Genomic DNA, 18,728 nt, shown 5'->3' with positions numbered 1-18,728 from the left:
ACACAGCTGCACCGTGCGTGTAGTGCTGACTGGACGGAGTTCGGTCAGCATTACACAGTGACAAACACAGCCGCCGGTGCCGGCAGCTGTGTGTTTGTTTTAATGAGCAGCCGATGAGAGTCTGTCAGACTCTCATTGACAAAAATAAACAAAGAAACCAAGCGCCACAAAGGATTGTATATCAGTAATTATGATAATAAATAACAGCTGTGTATGAAGCTGCCCTCCACCTGGGAGTAAGCCACCACTCCCAATAGGCACCAAAAAAGATGCCAAAGAACTGTAAAAATGGTATAGGTGGAATGGCACTAGAAATACATTATAGCATTGAAACAATGTAATCATAAAGGATCACAAGGACTACAGAGACCACTTTTATTCAACTCACTGCACCAGTACCCCACCATCTGATCACTCCTCCAGCCAGCGGTTTGACACACAGCCTGGTTTTCTTTTCACCTTGAGTCCTGTTTGAGCCATCACAGGACCGGACTACCAGCTGCGGCCGAGCCCTGTTTACCAACACACGCCACCTATATCTCTCTGGAGAGAGTCACAGATCACTGGGAGTCCGGTCGTCCACTATCGGAGAGAGCCGCCTCATTGCTGAGTCCGGCCATATCCCGCAGGTGACCGCACGCCGCTGTATCCCGGACCACAGAGTTCACAGCTGCAGTGCTCCCGCATGTACCTCCGCACTGCCGTCTAGACATCAGCACTTCCAGCCGCGTACCAGCCGGTCTCCACTCCGGGCTGTCACCGCATCTTATTCTAGACCTATTGCATTCCGCGTCCGAGGGGTGAGCATGAGCCACTACTGTTGAAAGCGGTACATTACCACCCAGACCCATCCATTGGCACACTTTTGGGGTACCCTACCACGACTTTTCCTTATGGCCGCATATTGGTTCTAATAACCATTCATTTGTGGAGATCCACTCCCTGCCTGCACGGAGCTTTAAGTAGCCATACTTAATTTTTGGTAACACTGTTGCAGTTGATATAGGATACTTCTTTTCATCCATTCATTTATTTATTGTCGCAGAGACACGATTTTATCTGTATATGTTTTATACTTTATTTCCTTTTGTTGTACCAATATTATTGCAATCTTACAATTTATAAAATGATTTATGATTACATTGTTTCAATGCTATAATGTGTTTCTAGCGCCATTCCACCTATACCATTTTTACAGACACTCATTGACTGCTGCGCCTACTGCCGGATCCGGGCTGGAGCTCATTCATGAGCTCCATCTTCCAGCTCCCACAGTGGGTAATGGGAGAGACGTCATGACATCTTTCCCATAATGCAGAGCGGGCTGGCCCAGGAGGACGGACGGAGGAGCGGATGGCGGCAGCAGGAGCGGGGATTCAGGTAAGTGTTTTTTATTTTTATTGCATGTGTGTCTACTGGGGTGGGACCACCACTGGGGGCACTACAAGGGGGAGACCTCCACTTGGGGCACTACAAGGGGGGGAGGGGCTACTACTAGGGACACTACAAGGGGGGGCGGGGACTACTACTAGGGGCGGGGACTACTACTAGGGGCACAACCACTGGGGTCACTGCATCAGGGGACCACTACTGGTGGCTCTATATAAAGGGCAATACTGGGGATACTGCATAGGGTGGGGGGACTACAACTGGGGCCACTTTATAAAGGGCACTGCATAAGGGTTAACACTATTGGGGGCACTGCAAGGGGGGGACTACTACTGGGGCACTATATAAGGGGCTTACTACTAGGGGCACAAGGGGCACTGCACGGAGGAGGACCACTACTGGGGGCACTATATAAAGGGCACTGCATAGGGGGGATCACTACTGGGGATACTACTGGAGGCCTGCGTTCAGGGGACCTCTCCTGGGGCACAAGGGGCACTGCATATGGGCACCACTACAGGGGGCATTGCAAAAGGGCTCAACTACAGGGGCATTGTATATGGGCACCACTACAGGGGGCATTGTATATGGGCACCACTACAGGGGGCTTTGCATATGGGCACCACTACAGGGGACTGCCCCGTATCTTTAGTTTTACTTCTCTTTACTTTAATCCTGTATGGACCCGTCTCCTCCCTGGAACACTTGAGAGGGGGGGGGGTCGTAACCCGCATGTGCTCCAGGCGCTCTGGCTACACGCTACTCCTCTGTATGTATGTAGCATGTAACGCTAAATACCGTCAGACAATTTAGCACATACACAGTGGAGGGAAATGCATATAAATGTTGTACTAATAGACCTACGTGTAACTGTAAATGTGCCCAGTAAGTCCAGGCCAGCTCATTTGTGTTTACTAAGAGAAGATGCAGCAGATTAGGGGTGAAAGACTTCTCTGTAAATAGAAAAGGGAAATAGAGGACAGAATAACCCAGGAGAAATGCTAAATGTTTCTTATAGTCAGAGGACACCAAGTAGAGAGAGACTCGGATCCTGATTTGTGAGTACAATGTATTATAGTTTTTAGTTCCTACATTCCAGGTATTATTACTGATGCATTTGTAGTGTATACAGTATATAGGTATACAGTAATAAAATAGCTGATCTAGTCATTGCACACTGTGAGGAATTAGTATAACCATTATCATATGTAACTGTTTGCTATCAGAGAACATACTGTACTGTCTGAGTGCAGGAATTATGCTATAACAGGCAGACGGTGTAGCATGTTCTGTAGGTCAGCTGTGCTCTGATCAGTAGAAATATACACATATAGGGGTATTCAATATGGGAGCGAAAACTCTGTTTTTGCGTTCATTTCGTACCTACTGTATGACGTCATTATCGCAGGTTTTAGTTTTACACCGTATTCAATTCAAAGACTTTTCGCAGGTTCGAAAAATCTTTGAAAAAAAACGGGGATAACTTTTCACCACTGAATAGGTTGCGAAAAAAAGTGCAGAATTGGGGTTTAGGGGTGCAGGCTTAAAATAGTTTGCACCCCTGGGAATGACATTTTAAAAATAACTGTCAAAAATTTTTTAAAAAAATTAGGGACACCCCAAAAAATTTATTTCAAAATTGGGGTGAAAAAAAAAAATGGGAAAAAATTGTTTAACAATAGGGAAATAGGTTCAGGGCTATTCTGCAAATATGCGGCAGGTGTATTCTAGAATAGTTTAATAGCGGCAGGTACACAGTTGCAGAATCCCAGAAAAATCTCCGATGTGGAGCGAAAAGTCCAGTACGGACTTTTCGCTCCCATATTGAATACCCCTCATAGAGTGATTATTAAATCAATAATTAGAGATGTGCGCGGAGCCCTGTGTTTTGTTTTAGGTTCTAATTCATCATTGTGTTTTGGTTCGGATTCGGTTTGGGTTTGGGTTCTTTAAAAAAATGGATTAAAATAGATAAAAATTTCTCTAAAACAAATTTTTCTTAAATCGATAAATCATGTAACTCGGACCTGTTTACATGCAATCCAAAACCCGAGTTCAGTTTTTATATCTAAATTCCGAACTGACTACAGAACCGAACCAATACTCATTTCGACTTGGAACCCAATGTGATTCCAAACTGGGACTCGATTTGACTCAGAACCTCTAAGTTTGGGTGTGTTTGTATTTCAGGAAAATCGAACCACATACTGTATCGCTATAATCTGATGAGTAGAATAACAAATGCATTTTTAGCTGTTACACACACATTTTATATCCAATATATACAGACCGAGCCGTAGCTAGACATTTTAGTGCCCTGTGCCATGAAAAGTAGTTGTATCCACCCTCCCCATTTTAAATAGGGACAGAGCATGCCCAAAAAAAGGGCATGGTCTTGTGGGGAAGTGGCGTGGCCCCACAATAGTACCCCCAATTTAAATGACACCATACAATAGTGCAACCTTATTCACATTACACTGCACAGTAGCATCCCTTATACACATAATGGCATACAGTAATGCATCTTGCACATTATGCCACACAGAAATTTCCCACACACAATATGCCACAGTAATGCCCCTTACACATTATGCCACATATTAGTAATGCCCTTAAACACATTATTCCACACAGTAGCGCCCCTTACACATTATACCACACAGAAAAAGACGAATCACTGGTGCTCAACTCCAAATTACTAATTATATATAAATACATTATGCAATAAAAATTAGCAATAAATAAATAGTGGTTTTTAGCATAATCATGGCCAAGGTTATGGGCCTACCCACCATATCCAGGTAACCTCTGTAGGGTAGGTCCCTAACATACTAGAGTTCAAATCCAGAGAGCAGGACACCCCCAAACCAGCTCAGCCTAGCCACCCCATGTCATCGCTCTAATGAGAATTGGGTTGATTTTTGGGGCAAGGGTGCCCTGGATTGCTTTGGTTGGGCTGCTTCAGGGCATCGTATTATAACACATTTTTCCTTTTTTTGCACATTTTAACACTTTACTGTTTGTATTATATTTGTATTTTCACTTCTCCATCCTATATATGCAGCCGCAGCTGCTCTTACCTATCTTACTTTACACTTCACCTTTCTCATTAGAGTGATGCAAACTTGTCCGCATACCTACAATGCATTGTCCACCACTATATAACCAAACATAAGGGTGACAGGTCAGCACAATTTACTTCACTTTACTACATTTTTTTTCAGAACTTCTCAAAAACAAACTTTTGGCTTAGGGGTGCCGTGAAAACAATACTGATACACTAGGGCACCGTGATGCAAAAATGTTTGGGAACCACTGAAGTAGACTGCATTAGTAGTTAGAGGTTGTCAGGCTAGGCAAAAAGCAATGATAATTCAGATAATATATTCAAGGGTAAAGAGGCACATTGGCATTGGTACAGATATGTATTCAGTTGTTTGTGACAGCAGAGCGCATGCACAAATAGTTGTAAGTGAAATGGTCATTTCTTGTAATGATCAAACAGGGAGTTCCTTGTAGAGTGTCCTAGTTATGCAGACAGCAGGTGTTTGTGGTGAAGAGGTAGTGAACTCACAATTGATGCTCCAAAGCTGTCCATGGGGTAAATTTACTAAAGTTCGATTTTGTTTTCTGTTCGATTTTGGTTCGATTTTTATGAAAGGATTTACTAAAGGCCAAATCGAATGTCAAATCGAACAGAAAAAGGAATTAGAAATTAAATAGAATTTCTGAAAAACATCGATGTTTTTACATAGAGGACAATAGGATCCCTTCATTTACTAACATTCGATTTGTAAATCAAATGAAAAACGAACTCAAACTCGAACTGCAAATCCCCAAATGAATAGAAGAACTTCATGCAATCATTTTCAGCATGATCAGTTCGATATCACACAGATACATGCATACATCAGTGACATTCATGCATGTATCTTACTGAAAAGCTTGTAAAGAGTGAATGTTTAAAAAAAAATTATGTGGGGTCCCCCCCTAAATAAAACAACCAGCCCCGGACTTTCATAGCCAGTCCTTTTTGTGTAAGTACAGGGAAAAACTTGTGTAGGGTTCCACTGTACTTAGCACAACCAGCACCAGGATTAGATCTGGTCCTGGTTCTGGAATTACATGGGAAAAAATGCATAGGGTTCCCCTTTAATTCCCACAACCAGCACCGGACCATTTCTAGTGGAGGGTAATGTCACAGCCAAGGAAACACTATCATCGGGTTCCCCAGCCGAAACATTATCCCTGACCACTAGTCAGCCCAGGCCAGGAAACCCTGGGGAGTTGGGGATGCCCCAATAAAGGGATCCCCCTCTCCAGGACACCCCAAGCCTAGACTGATATCCCGGGGCTATGCCCACCACCCTTGGGTGGTGGGTTGATAGTGTAAGTGTAGTGTGTAGATAGATAAGTGTAAATATTGTCTTTACAGTAGAACTACAGGTCCCAGCAAGCGGTATACAATCGGGAAGCCGGCTGCCGGAATCCCGACAGCTAGCTTCTCGACTGCTTTATCCCAGCGTGGGATAAATGACCGGCGTCTAGACTCCTGTCATTTCCCCAATCGAAGGGATGCCGGGCTCCACGAGCGGACAGCCGTGGGTGTGGAGTGTTAGGTTTAGGGCACCCGGGGTGGACTTAGGGTTAGGCACCCCCCCGGGAGGGTTAGGCTAGGGGGAGGGAGGGTTAGGCTAGGGGGAGGGAGGGTTAGGGTTAGGCACCCCCGGGTGGGAACTTAGGGTTAGGCACCCCCCGGGGGACTTAGGTTTAGGCAGCGGGGAAGGGGGGGTTAGGGTTAGGCACTTGGGAGAGGTTAGGGTTAGGCACCCCTAAGGAGGGTTAGGGGGTTAGGTTAGGTTAGTTTATACTTACCTTAGTGACGATCGGGATTTCCAGTGCTGTCGGGCTTCCGCTGCCGGGAGCTCTGATTTTGTCAGCCAGGGCGCTGCCGGGAATCGAACCGCCCGCCATGCGGCCAGTGGTATTTCATACCGATTCCCAGCAAGCTCCCCCACATGCTGGTACGTGGAGAACCACAAGTACCAGCATGCGGGGCATTAAGGGCCCACTGGTACCTGTAGCTCACCTGTAAGGAAATGTTTAAATAAACACAATACACATACCGTGACAGTATAGTTTTATTACATACACTCACACTTCCTCACCTACATTACCTGGACTAGTCCACTGCTCCCTGTAGGCATCCATGGTCTTGGTAAATAAAAAAAATGAGAAACGCGACCCACGCAACACATAACAACCACGAGGCTTGTTACCTCCCGAATGATGAGCTCAGACGCGGCTTCTCCCTTTGTAGAGCAGTATCTGAGTGTTCTTTGGCTGAGAGAGGTCAGCCCCCACCTCTCTCAGCCAATGAACGGCTCCCACCATTGAAGTCAAGCACTTTTATTTTTTTGGACACTGGGGAAGAGCACCCCTAAATGAGGCAGCAGCCCCTTGATGAACAACACAGACAGAACCCCTTTTTTATGGACAACAAAGCACCCCTGCTGAGTGCAGACAGACCACCTGCACAGTCACAAATACATGGACGAATACCTGCAGCAGTGTCACCGAACAATAATAGCGCAGCTAAGTTTCTAACGCACACACACACAAAAAGTACTTCTTTTTTTTTTCACACTGGGGAAGAGCACCCCTGATTGACAGAGACCCCCCCTGGACAACACAGCACCCCTTTATGGACTCCAGACCTACCCTGATGGACAGCAACACAGCAGCAGCCACAGTTAATTGACAAGACAAGTGACACAGCAGCTGCAGCACACACTGAAGGAAGCCCCCTTTATATACTGCAGCCTAAGCCCCTTTATGTACAACACAGCAGCAGCCTATAGGCCAAGACCCTAACTTGACACACACACTGACAGTGACTGACAGTGACTGACTATGTCTGCTAGCTTCTCTCTCCACAGCCGGAGTGAAAATGGCGCCGATCGCGGGGAACTTTATATAATCCAAAACCTGCAAGAATCCGACAGCGGGAGGATGAGGCTTTTTGCTTCGTTTTCGGGTCTGAGTCAGGCGGCTAAACCTGAGCCAGCTCGGTTCTCGCCTCGAGTGGGTCATCTCTAGTTCATATATACACAGTCCAAGGAGTACAATTCTGCAAATAAAACTCTATGTACAGACACAACCATTACAACTTTAGTGTAGATCATAATCATGATTGTCAGAAAATATAAAACATGGGCAAAGGAAGAACATATTAGATAAAACATAAAATGCTGTGAATATAGGTCTAGGAGTAACAGAAATAAGAAAGAGGAAGCACTGTGTCACCACACGCTGCAGCTGGAGCCAGTCAGTAGTGTGAAAATGGAAATGTTCCGTATCTGTGAATTATTAGTGAGACAATGATACGTGCAGTAACCGTGAATAGTGGGTACAGTGGAATCAGTATGATTTACCCGACAGCGACAGCCCGACAGAGGAGGAAATCCCATTCGTCCTAAGGTAAGTACTAACTAACCTAATTCTACCCCCTAACTCTCCCTTAGGGATGCCTAACCCTAACCTCCCCCCAAGTGCCTAACCCTAACCCCCCTCTAAGTGCCTAAACCTAACCCCCCTTCACGGCAGCCTAAACCTAAGTCCCCCAGGGGGGGTGCCTAACTCTAACCTTACCCTGGGGGTGCCTAACCCTAACCCTCCCTTCCCCTAGCCTAAACCTATCCTCCCGGGATGGGGTACCTAACCCTAAGTCCCCCCCGGGAGCCCGTAACCTAACCCTCCCCCCCGCGACTGTCCGCGCCCATCTTACCTTCGATCGGTAAGCCGGGTGTCAGGCTCCCGGCATAGGTCTAATGACAGGCGTCAGGATTTCGACACCTGCCATTAGTGCCTTGCCGGGATTAGACAGTCGGGAAGCCGGCGGTCAGGATTACGTCCGTCGGTTTCCTGGTACGGTAGGTGAAACCTGAAAGTGCTGTATTCTCCAAGGCTGGATTGAAGTTGCTGATCAAAATAAGGAAGAACTTCGATACTAGAACAGAGGTTTCCAAACTCCACCATTACAGTCCACATTTAAGGCTATCCATGCTTGAGCACTGATGACAAGTTTTTTTTTAGTATTATTAGTTATTACATTTCATTCATAGAACACCACTATGGCCCCGATTCAGGCCCACTCGCAGCCGCTGGCCGCTCGTTGGGTCTGTGGGCATTTTTTTTTTCTCTGGCCGCTCGCAAAGCTGTGGGAGCTGTGGCACAGCTTGTGCGAGCGGGTTGCAGACCATTGCGATAATCGCGACCATCGGCCTTGCGACGAGACCCTGGGGTAGGGTCTAGCTGCCTAATAGAGCAGGAAGTCCACTACTGACATCAATAGTGATGTCAGTTGTACCGCCCAACAAACGCCAGGCGTTCCTAAGGGAATGCCTGTGTTTGTGCAGCCACCCCCCCTACCCACCCAAAAAAAGGGGTGAGCTGTCAATCAACATCGACAGCCTTCCCGTCTTGTTGCGAGCCCATAGCGACTGAACTTCAGTCACTCAGCGGGGCGTGCACATGCGCACGCCAGACCCGGCGCATGCACAGTGCACAAACATCGAGCCGCTTGCTAGCGCACAGTGCTTGCGAGCAGCTCTGAATGAGCTCCAGAGAGCAAAACAATAAGACAATACAGGGTAACACAGTTCAGTACAAATAACACTACAAATCTCCACACAGCCACTGATGCAATGTGTGCAATTGAAAAGTACAGCGGCAGCGGAAACCTGTATCTGCCAGCATGGGCACAAATGATGGATCTAGTTCATCTGCAAAATCAAAATCAGATGATTGGGGTCCAGGGGTAGAGAGCTGAAGGAGGATGTGTAGCAGGTGTGCAATAGAAGTAGGTGATGAGAACAGGAGGGAGGAGGGCCCTGCTCATGGAGCTTAAGCTGGGTACACACCAGACGATTTTATGAACAATTGGGCCGATTCTGATGCATCAGAATGAGAAATTGTTCATATCGTCCAGTGTGTATGCACTATGTTACTGACGATGCACGCTTTCACATGTGGTCAACAACATCGCCCATCGGACTTGTATGCAGGACCAACGAATGCGGCATGGTCCCCGGCGTCATTCCGTCGCTGCCGGCATCGGCAAGTGTGTATGTGCTTCCTGATACCGGGCTGCCGCTGTCAGGATTTGAACCGCTGGCCCTGCGTCCTGCAGTAATACCTACTACACCCAAACAGAAGACATAAAGGACCTCATTCAGGGGCGGTCGTAAGAAGTGATCGCTCTCTCTGAATGAGGGCGGCCGCTTCTTTTTTGAAGTGCGGCCTCCTGGTCGTTAGTTAAGCTGTGGGTTACCACCCACAGCTTAACGACCGACCAGGTTGATGGTCGCGATGGTGATCACCATCGCGACCATCGGGGCTTACGACCAGACACTAAGGTTGGGTCTGGGCACTCGTAAGCCCCAGGGAGCTTTCTGCTCTGATAGAGCAGGAAGCTCCCCCCTGACATCACTGATGATGTCAGTGCGGCCATCCACAAAACGTTAGGCGTTCGCTAAGGAACTCCTCCGTTTTGGAAACCACCCCCCGGCAACCAAACTTGTGTGATCACACTGAAAACTTGAAATAAAAGAAAAAAAGTGTGTGTGCTAGTACAATGTAACAGCATAATCACCAATAGTGATGTCATTCATTTAAAAAATATGTCACGTACCAATTTAAAAATATCACAGTTGATGTGACACACATGCAGAATTAATCTGAGAGTTAAACCTGTCACCCCACCCATGCAGCATGTATATTTACTATTTGCACCAGTTATTGTTCTAGACTGAAAAGTTTTTGTACACATTTTATATAAATATATTTTTTTCTATAACTCCATTCAATAAATTATATTGGGAAGATTTAGGAAGTGAGTCTAGCATGTTTTTCTATATAAGCAGTGTGTAGAATGTACAAGTATATGAAGATGTGTAGGAGTGTTCTTATTTTTTTTCCATATTTCAGGAGTTCATAGATATACAAGATAAACCCTGTATCCAGCTACGTATCATGGAGGGAATGGGAAAAGGCTGCAGTGTGTGGGTCTGTCATGTGATCACCATCCTCTCCCTGCTCTGGGAAGGTAAGTGTGACATACAGTACTGACATATAAGTGCTAACAGCGAGTGCACCTGCCATATAACTATACTGTATATGGGCTTGATTCAGCAAGGATCGCTATTCTGCTAGAACGCACGCACCGCAGTTGCTAATATTAGCGGTGACATGCAAATGTTTGCAAGCGCATTGCGATCACATCTTACCATAAGGACACCTACTTCTTCTTACTCTCATCCGTATACTTGGGCAACATAGTGAGGTAATCTGTAACATCGATTAACATCGGAGCCATACGCACAGTTAAGGCAGGTCAGACCTCACTCAAGAATTGCAGTGGATAAATTATGCACGCCCCTGCAATGCCGTCCCAATGCCCATGCACGCCTGCGTTCGCCCGACCACCCCCCCATCACCACCCACAAACGGGACTTCCTGTCAATCACTGTGCTCGGGGTCTGCGTAGCCTCTGCAAATGCATTTCCCATCGCAATTGCTAGTTCACGCACGCGCACTGCGATGCATACACAATGCGGGACATTATTGCGTGCAGTACTAACCACCTCCCAGTCACCGCCCAGGAAAGGTCATTTTCCACAACATTTCTGATACCGTCTTTCCCCCACATAACAGCGCCTGTGGTGAGTACACTCTGTGTAATGTATACGCTGTAGGGGCTGTCAGAAATTTTCACGCATGCGCAGTTGCAAAAATTGTCTCAACTATGTGACCATCGGCATCACGTGTGGGTTGTATGTGGCTCTGAATCAGAACCTTAGTATGTCACTATATCTCACATACATTCATGAACATGGTCACCCTGATTATAACCGTTATGGGGCCCCTTCAGCTACTGAACAATCATAAACCTTCAACAACTGAGCGAGTCTAAACTCAACTTCCATCCCCTCACTAAACTCCCTCATCCATCTAATCTCATGTAATCTCATCTACCCCCATCTCCACACCCATAGTACAACTATACACTACATTCCTCTCAGCGTCAGGTAATGAGTGCACATATGTTCCTGGTGGTATGTTATAGAAAATACAATTAGATACAATACAAAAGCCACAGGAGGCATCGTAAGTAAAAAGACGCCCACTGGCGACTTCCCTGGTCCATGGCTGCATCCGACAACGCAGCATAGGATCAGCTACGTGACCATTAAACATCTGAGTTACCCTCAGGTTACTCAGGAGGTCCGGGAAAATCATGCACCTGAAGCCAGTGAAATTGCATCCAAGGATGCACCCGCTGGCTTTGGCACGCACTGACAATGGGTTCGACATGGCCCTGTTTTCACCCCCAAACACCAGCAGTACGTCAATATCTAATTTATATAAATTTCTGACCCATATTTTGTATCTAAAACTGACTAAAATGAGACTGAATATTATTGCATGCAGTGGTGTCATTAGCGGTGTGGTGGGGGTGCGGACCACACCGGATGTCACCCTCCAAGGGGGTGACACCAAAATGCCGGCTCCTCCTCATTGACTGGGAACCGGGCGCTGCGCTGTGATGTTATTGTGCAACGCCCGGCTCCCGATCACTGAGGAGCCAGTATTTGGGGGGAGGATCTTGGGGGCTGCCCAGCATCTCCAGGAGTGGTCTGCATGCCTCTACATAGATGAAACAGGGGGAAACTAGCTTAGTTTAGCCTTTAACATGCTTGCTGCTTTATAAATCTGGGCATACTCACATGTGTTCCTGCAGCGGCACCAGCTCATACTCTATTCCATTTAGCCCAAGGTATAGGAATTTGCTCATCTAGTTGCTGTACCACCGGTAGTTCCATCAGGAGCCAGTTCCTATATCTTATCTGACTCCAGAACCATGGGGCTCTGGTCACTGCATCAGTTAGCAGTTTGCTACAGAACTCCTTAGTACCATTAATTATCCATGGCTCCTACTGAGGGAACCAGCCCAGCTATGGAGACATCCGGCTCCACTATCTACTATCTCAAAGTGGTCCAAGATTGCAGCCAGCAACCTAACGGTGAGCTGCATGAGCCCCTAATACAAGCACCTGTCAACACAATATATAACCCAGAGTAGAGTAGTCCATAAGCGCTGCTAGATAGAGTATTACCAGTCCCAGGAGTTTCTGTGGAAATGTCCTGTATTCTCCAAAAAGGAAATCCAAAACAGAAAAACAGGACATTTTCATCAATTATCCATATACAGAAATCTTCTATGAATCCTACAAGATCATCTGAACTAACCTCATATACACTGCTCAAAAAAATAAAGGGAAGACTAAAATAATACATCCTAGATCTGAATGAATAAAATATTCTTATTAAATACTTTGTTCTTTACATGCTGACAACAAAATCACACAAAAATTAACATTGGAAATCAAATTTATTAACCCATGGAGGTCTGGTTTTGGAGCCACACTCAAAATTAAAGTGGAAAAACACACTACAGGCTGCTCCAACTTTGATGTAATGTCCTTAAAACAAGTCAAACTGAGGCTCAGTAGTGTGTGTGGCCTCCACGAGCCTGTATGACCTCCCTACAACGCCTGGGCATGTTCCTGATGAGGTGGCGGATGGACTCCTGAGGGATCTCCTCCCAGACCTGGACTAAAGCATCTGCCAACTCCTGGACAGTCTGTGGTGCAACGTGGCGTTGGTGGATGGAGCGAGACATGACGTCCCAGATGTACTCAATTGGATTCAGGTCTGGGGAACGGGTGGGCCAGTCCATAGCATCAGTGCCTTCGTCTTGCAGGAACTGCTCACACACTCGAGCCACATGAGGTCTAGCATTGTCTTGCATTAGGAGGAACCCAGGGCCATCCGCACCAGCATATGGTCTCACAAGGGGTCTGAGGATCTCATCTCGGTACCTAATGGCAGTCAGGCTACCTCAAGCGAGCACATTGAGGGCTGTGCGGCACCCCAAAGAAATGCCACCCCACACCATTACTGACCCACTGCCAAACCGGTCATGCTGGAGGATGCTGCAGGCAGCAGAATGTTCTCCTTGAAGTCTCCAGACTCTGTCACATGTGCTCAGTGTGAACCTGCTTTCATCTGTGAAGAGCACAGGGCGCCAGTGGCGAATTTGCCAATCTTGGTGTTCTCTGGCAAATGCCAAACGTCTCCTCCACGGTGTTGGGCTGTAAGCACAACCCCCACCTGTGGACGTCGGGCCCTCATACCACCCTCATGGAGTCTGTTTCTGACTGTTTGCGCAGACACATGCACATTTGTGGCCTGCTGGAGGTCATTTTGCAGGGCTCTGGAAGTGCTCCTCCTGTTCCTCCTTGCACAAAGGCGGAGGTAGCGGTCCTGCTACTGGGTTGTTGCCCTCCTACGGCCTCCTCCACGTCTCCTGATGTACTGGCCTGTCTCTTGGTAGCGCCTCCATGCTCTGGACACTACGCTGACAGACACAGCAAACCTTCTTGCCACAGCTCCCATTGATGTGCCATCCTGGATGAGTTGCACTACATGAGCCACTTGTGTGGGTTGTAGACTCCGTCTCATGCTACCACTAGAGTGAAAGCACCGCCAGCATTCAAAAGTGACCAAAACATCAGCCAAAAAGCATAGGAACTGAGAAGTGGTCTGTGGTCACCACCTGCAGAACCACTCCTTTATTGGGGGTGTCTTGCTAATTGCCTATAATTTCCACCTGTTGTCTATTCCATTTGCACAATAGCATGTGAAATTGATTGTCAATCAATGTTGCTTCCTAAGTGGACAGTTTGATTTCACAGAAGTGTGAATGACTTGGAGTTACATTGTGTTGTTTAAGTGTTCCCTGTATTTTTTTGAGCAGTGTATATGAGATGGGTGCATCAAAAGCTTTCTTTAGGTCTTCACCCCCATATAATGGTATACACAATCAAATGGATAATGTCACTTCCCTCAAGAGAGACACTCACCTAGTACACGTTCCCTATGTTCACAAAAAGGTATCTTTACATCAGACCTCCTTTGGCTATGCGGTATATGATTTTTCTTTAATGTACAGATTCCAATCCACGGTGTGTATCCATATAAGTAGATAATTCAGGACGAGTTGTATATTAAAACATTTATTTTTACATCCAATAAATATAAAAAGTATTTTTCCATATGGACAAAAAAACATTTAAAAATCAACCATATAATATTTCATGCCCCCACATATTATATTGTTTGGTCCACTTCACACCCTAAGAAATCAGGGTACACCTCATCTCGTTTAAAAAAATCTCCATAAACAATGGCTTTTTCTATAGGGGAGAGTTTCCCCATCAGTTGTAAAAAAAATCCAAAAGGGTAGCTTAGAGTGGAAAATCAAACCTGGGGTTCTCCAAATCCTTAGGTCTGATTAACCACACACAGAATTTGCCAGCAGCCTATTTTTTACACCCATAGTGTGATTGGACCAAAACATATCTAATCAGCTATATACAAGGGAACACCAAGTGTCTCTCCACCTTCCCACATTGAAGTGCTGGAATATGAGCTACAGTACAACAAACTACAGTGTATCTTTGAAGAAACCACAGAGACAATTTATCCCCACTAAGATACTCTATTGACTAATATAATGACAAACGTTACCCAGTCTGCAGCTGACTCTAGTGTCAGGATGCGACTTGGGATCGGCCGCTACTCATCTCCGCGCCAGCATTCTTGGGCTTGGGCGTTCAATCGCTGGGAGTGGAGGTGAGTGGTGGCTGTGTATTCTCCCCAGGGTCTGCTAGGGCTTCTGTGCGTGCGTCCTGGGTCCCGGGGTGCTGGGCATGGGCACAGCCATGTTGGTCCATATCACCTGACTATTCTCTCCCAATGGTAGTCCTGCGGTCACTCAGCTGATCCTCTGATCCAATGACCAGCTACCCAGGTGTATTTAGTCTGACTCCAGGAACAGGAAATTGCTGTTCAACTTCGCTGTTCCAGTGACTGTGATACTCACCAGTGTTTCTCCATGTAATCCTCAGTATGTTGCTCCAGCTTTCTTGCTATCCTCCAGTGTTATTTGGATCAGCTCCCATGCTGACTCCCAGCATGTCACTTCTTTTCTCTCACTGAACTCCAGTTCTTCATGCAATAGCTCTTGTGTTGTTTATTATTGTGCTGTTCAGTTCCGCAGCTGCCTCCCTGTGTTATAGGTTTCAGCTTTCATGCTGATTACTAGTTAGCTCTCAGTTGAATTCCAGTGTTATACTTTCCTGTGTTCTTCAGAGCAAATCTGCGACTAGATCCATAGCAATTCTCAGTGCATTCCCGTGTTACACTTTCCTGTGTTCTTCAGAGCAAATCTGCGAATGGATCCACAACAATTCTCAGTGCATTCCTATGTTACACTTTCCTGTTTTATTCAGAGCAAATCTGCAACTAGATGCATAACAATTCTCAGTGCATTCCTGTGTTACACTTTCCTGTATTCTTCAAAGCAAACCTGTGACTGGATCCCTAACAAATTCTCAGTGCATTCCTGTGTTACACTTTCCTGCATTCTTCAGAGCAAGCCTGTGACTGGATCCCTAACAAATTCTCAGTGCATTTCTGTGTTACACTTTCCTGTGTTCTTCAATGCAAGTCTGTGACAGTATCTCTTACAAACCCTCAGTACACCCCTGTATCTACATTCCCAGTGCTCCTCGGAGCAAGGCTGCAGCTGGATCATCTCCTGTAACCATTTCATTTCCTAGTGTTAATGCATTTCTAGGGTTCTCAGTGGTAACTCTCTTAAATATAGTTTCCGGTCTTCCTGCAACTCCCAGGTACCTGTCCAGAGGGCCGCGACCTGTTCACTTGGTGCAGCGAAACCCATATCCCAACTGAAGGGGTCACTGGTGAAGACCACCAAGTGAGTTAGACTCCATGCCTCTGGCCAGGTCTAGCCAAACCTGGGTTTGGCTGCAATAGGGAGACCTAGTCACTTTCACTCATCTAGGGTCTAGTACTGTAGCATTTAGCCTGTTTACAAATATCTTTTTAGTCTGCAGCTAGAGATTGGTACACTCGAAACTCATTTGCACCTATTATTATTTTTATTTGCATCCATTAGATGTTGCTATACTGCTAAGAGTATGTTTTTTAATAAATGTGATACGTTTTTTTTTAACCCTTTAGACAGTAACTGAGATTTTTAATATAAATCTTGGAAGGACTTTTGTGCAGCCAATCTTTCCCAAAATAAAGACACCTTGAGCAGCTGACAGTATCTAATAATTGTAATAGACTAACAGCTAATAATACTGTAACTCCTGCAATACATGCAGGGTGCTTTTACAGATGAATGGTTCAGTTTTCCTGGAAACTGAACACACCCAAACTTAGGGGTTACGAGTGAATCCAAGTCTCGGCTCGGGTCTTCCTTCCCAGTTCAGATCCCAAAATGAGGCAAAACGTTATCTTCTCGGCATCAGATATCTCATATTATGGACCGCATATAAAAGTCCCTCAATTGAGCGCCATTTCACACAGCAGAGCAGAGGGAGAGGGTGTGGGACTGGGCTTATAAATAATGCCATTAGCACAACATCAGGGAGCAATAAGGGTGCCATTGGGACTGGATTAGGAGTCTGTGTAGGACCAGGACTGTAGAAGTAGGTAGTAGTAAGAGTAGGTAGATGGAGTAGGTGCCTGGGAACGGTTACTGCAGGCATCGTTGTCACCATACCTGTGTTTGTTGTTTGTCACGCACACTGACTACACACTCACACACTGCAGTGCAAACAAACAGGCTACTGTGTGTGCTGCTGCTGCTGATTGTTTTTTTGTTTCTTAAAGTGAACCTGCACCTTTTTTTCTCAAGGAAATCTATCACTGAACTACTGTATAGAAATACTCTGTCTGAGCTGAGGCAGCTGCACCCTTTGTTTTGAGTCTTTTTTCCTGTGGGGCAGATGTATGAAGCTCTGGGAAGTGATAAAGTGCAGAGTGATAAACGACCAACCACTCAGCTCCCAGCTGTCATGTTACAGGCTGTGTTTGAAAAATGACAGTTGGGAGCTGATTGGTTGGTTGTTTATCACTCCCCAGAGCTTCATATGTCTGCCCCAGTCTTCTTTGGCTCTGTATGGAGGGGTACTCTGCTTCCTCCTGTATTGACCAGGTCTCTCTCTTACATTACGTCACCACCACCCCAGAGCAGGTCTGTCTCCCCTATCAGTTACCACAGACTCCCTCTATATGACCTGTCACACCTCATGTGCATGTGCTGCTGCTTCCAAAAGTTTCCCAGTCATGTGACCTGCTGACTGCTAGATCACTAGGACATGACACTGCACATGTGCCCATCTCTCTGCACTACCCAGACCAACCTGGGGTGCACAGTCTCAGACATGGCTCCCGTGCCTTCAATAACAACAGCTGCATTGGGACAAAGCTTAATCGATACCTCGCAACTGTAGGGTATAACACGCACACACATCAGGGTTGATGACTTTCTGGCTGCCTCTTCCGGGAGGGGGCAGCCAGAACGGCATTGCAGGTGGCCGTGGCCGATACTGAGGGGCGGAGCCGGGGGTGTGGCCACGTGAGCACATCATCTTGGCCCCACCCCCACTACACAATGCTGAGATTACCAGCAGTGTGAAGCAGGGGAAGGGGCCAAGTTAACGAAATTCAGCGTGAATCGTGTAACCACCCCCCCTCCCCCCCGCCTATTTTTCCGGGTGGCCGGGAGCGGCAGTTGATTTTCGGGAGGCTCCCGGCTAAATCAGGAGTGTAGGCAAGTGTGACACACATAGATAATCTTCCCTGAAATTTCTACTATGCTTCCTCTATGCAGCTTTATCCACTTATATAAATGTCTCTTATTGAGTATATTATGTTGTACTGCAATGTATCATGTCAGTTTGTGAGTAATCACTTAGTACATCTCTCCATAGATACCACATGTCAGGAGCTGCCTGGTTATACAATCCAGCTGAATGGTGACGTCACTGTACAGGAGGGTCTGTGTGTCACCATCCCTTGTACTTTTACTGCTGACTATAGGAGGACATTCACACATTCCACAGGATACTGGAAGATAAGTGATAAGGAGATTGTAGCCTCTAATAACAAAGCTGCTAAGGTGGTAAAACCAAACTTCCGTCTGACAGGAAATCCAGACACAGGAGACTGCTCACTGACAATAACTGCTGCCAGGAGGGAAGATACTGGGACGTATTATTTCAGGTTTGAAGAATCAATCAAATATAACTATATAACAACCAAAACATCTGTGACAGTAACAGGTAAGCTTTGCTTTTGTTCACCCTTTGATAATGAATATGAATTCATTTAATATT

General features: G+C 46.2%; 1 protein-coding gene across 1 annotated transcript in view; it reads left to right on the top strand.

The window, feature by feature from the left end:
- The first annotated feature begins 2,415 nt into the window (after positions 1-2,415).
- The window catches only part of LOC148451003 (sialic acid-binding Ig-like lectin 16), a 104,714-nt gene continuing 88,401 nt past the window's right edge, over positions 2,416-18,728 (top strand). The window contains exons 1-3 of the mRNA XM_088462396.1: positions 2,416-2,447; positions 10,378-10,495; positions 18,324-18,674. Of these exons, the coding sequence (XP_088318522.1) occupies positions 10,423-10,495; positions 18,324-18,674 (424 nt within the window). The 5' untranslated portion in view covers positions 2,416-2,447; positions 10,378-10,422. The remainder of the gene's footprint in view (positions 2,448-10,377; positions 10,496-18,323; positions 18,675-18,728) is intronic.

The sequence above is a fragment of the Taudactylus pleione genome, unplaced genomic scaffold (assembly GCF_031769625.1).
Source record: "Taudactylus pleione unplaced genomic scaffold, aTauple2 ptg001224l, whole genome shotgun sequence".
NCBI classification, from domain to species: domain Eukaryota; kingdom Metazoa; phylum Chordata; class Amphibia; order Anura; family Myobatrachidae; genus Taudactylus; species Taudactylus pleione.
This window is presented reverse-complemented; position numbering and strand designations above follow the sequence as displayed.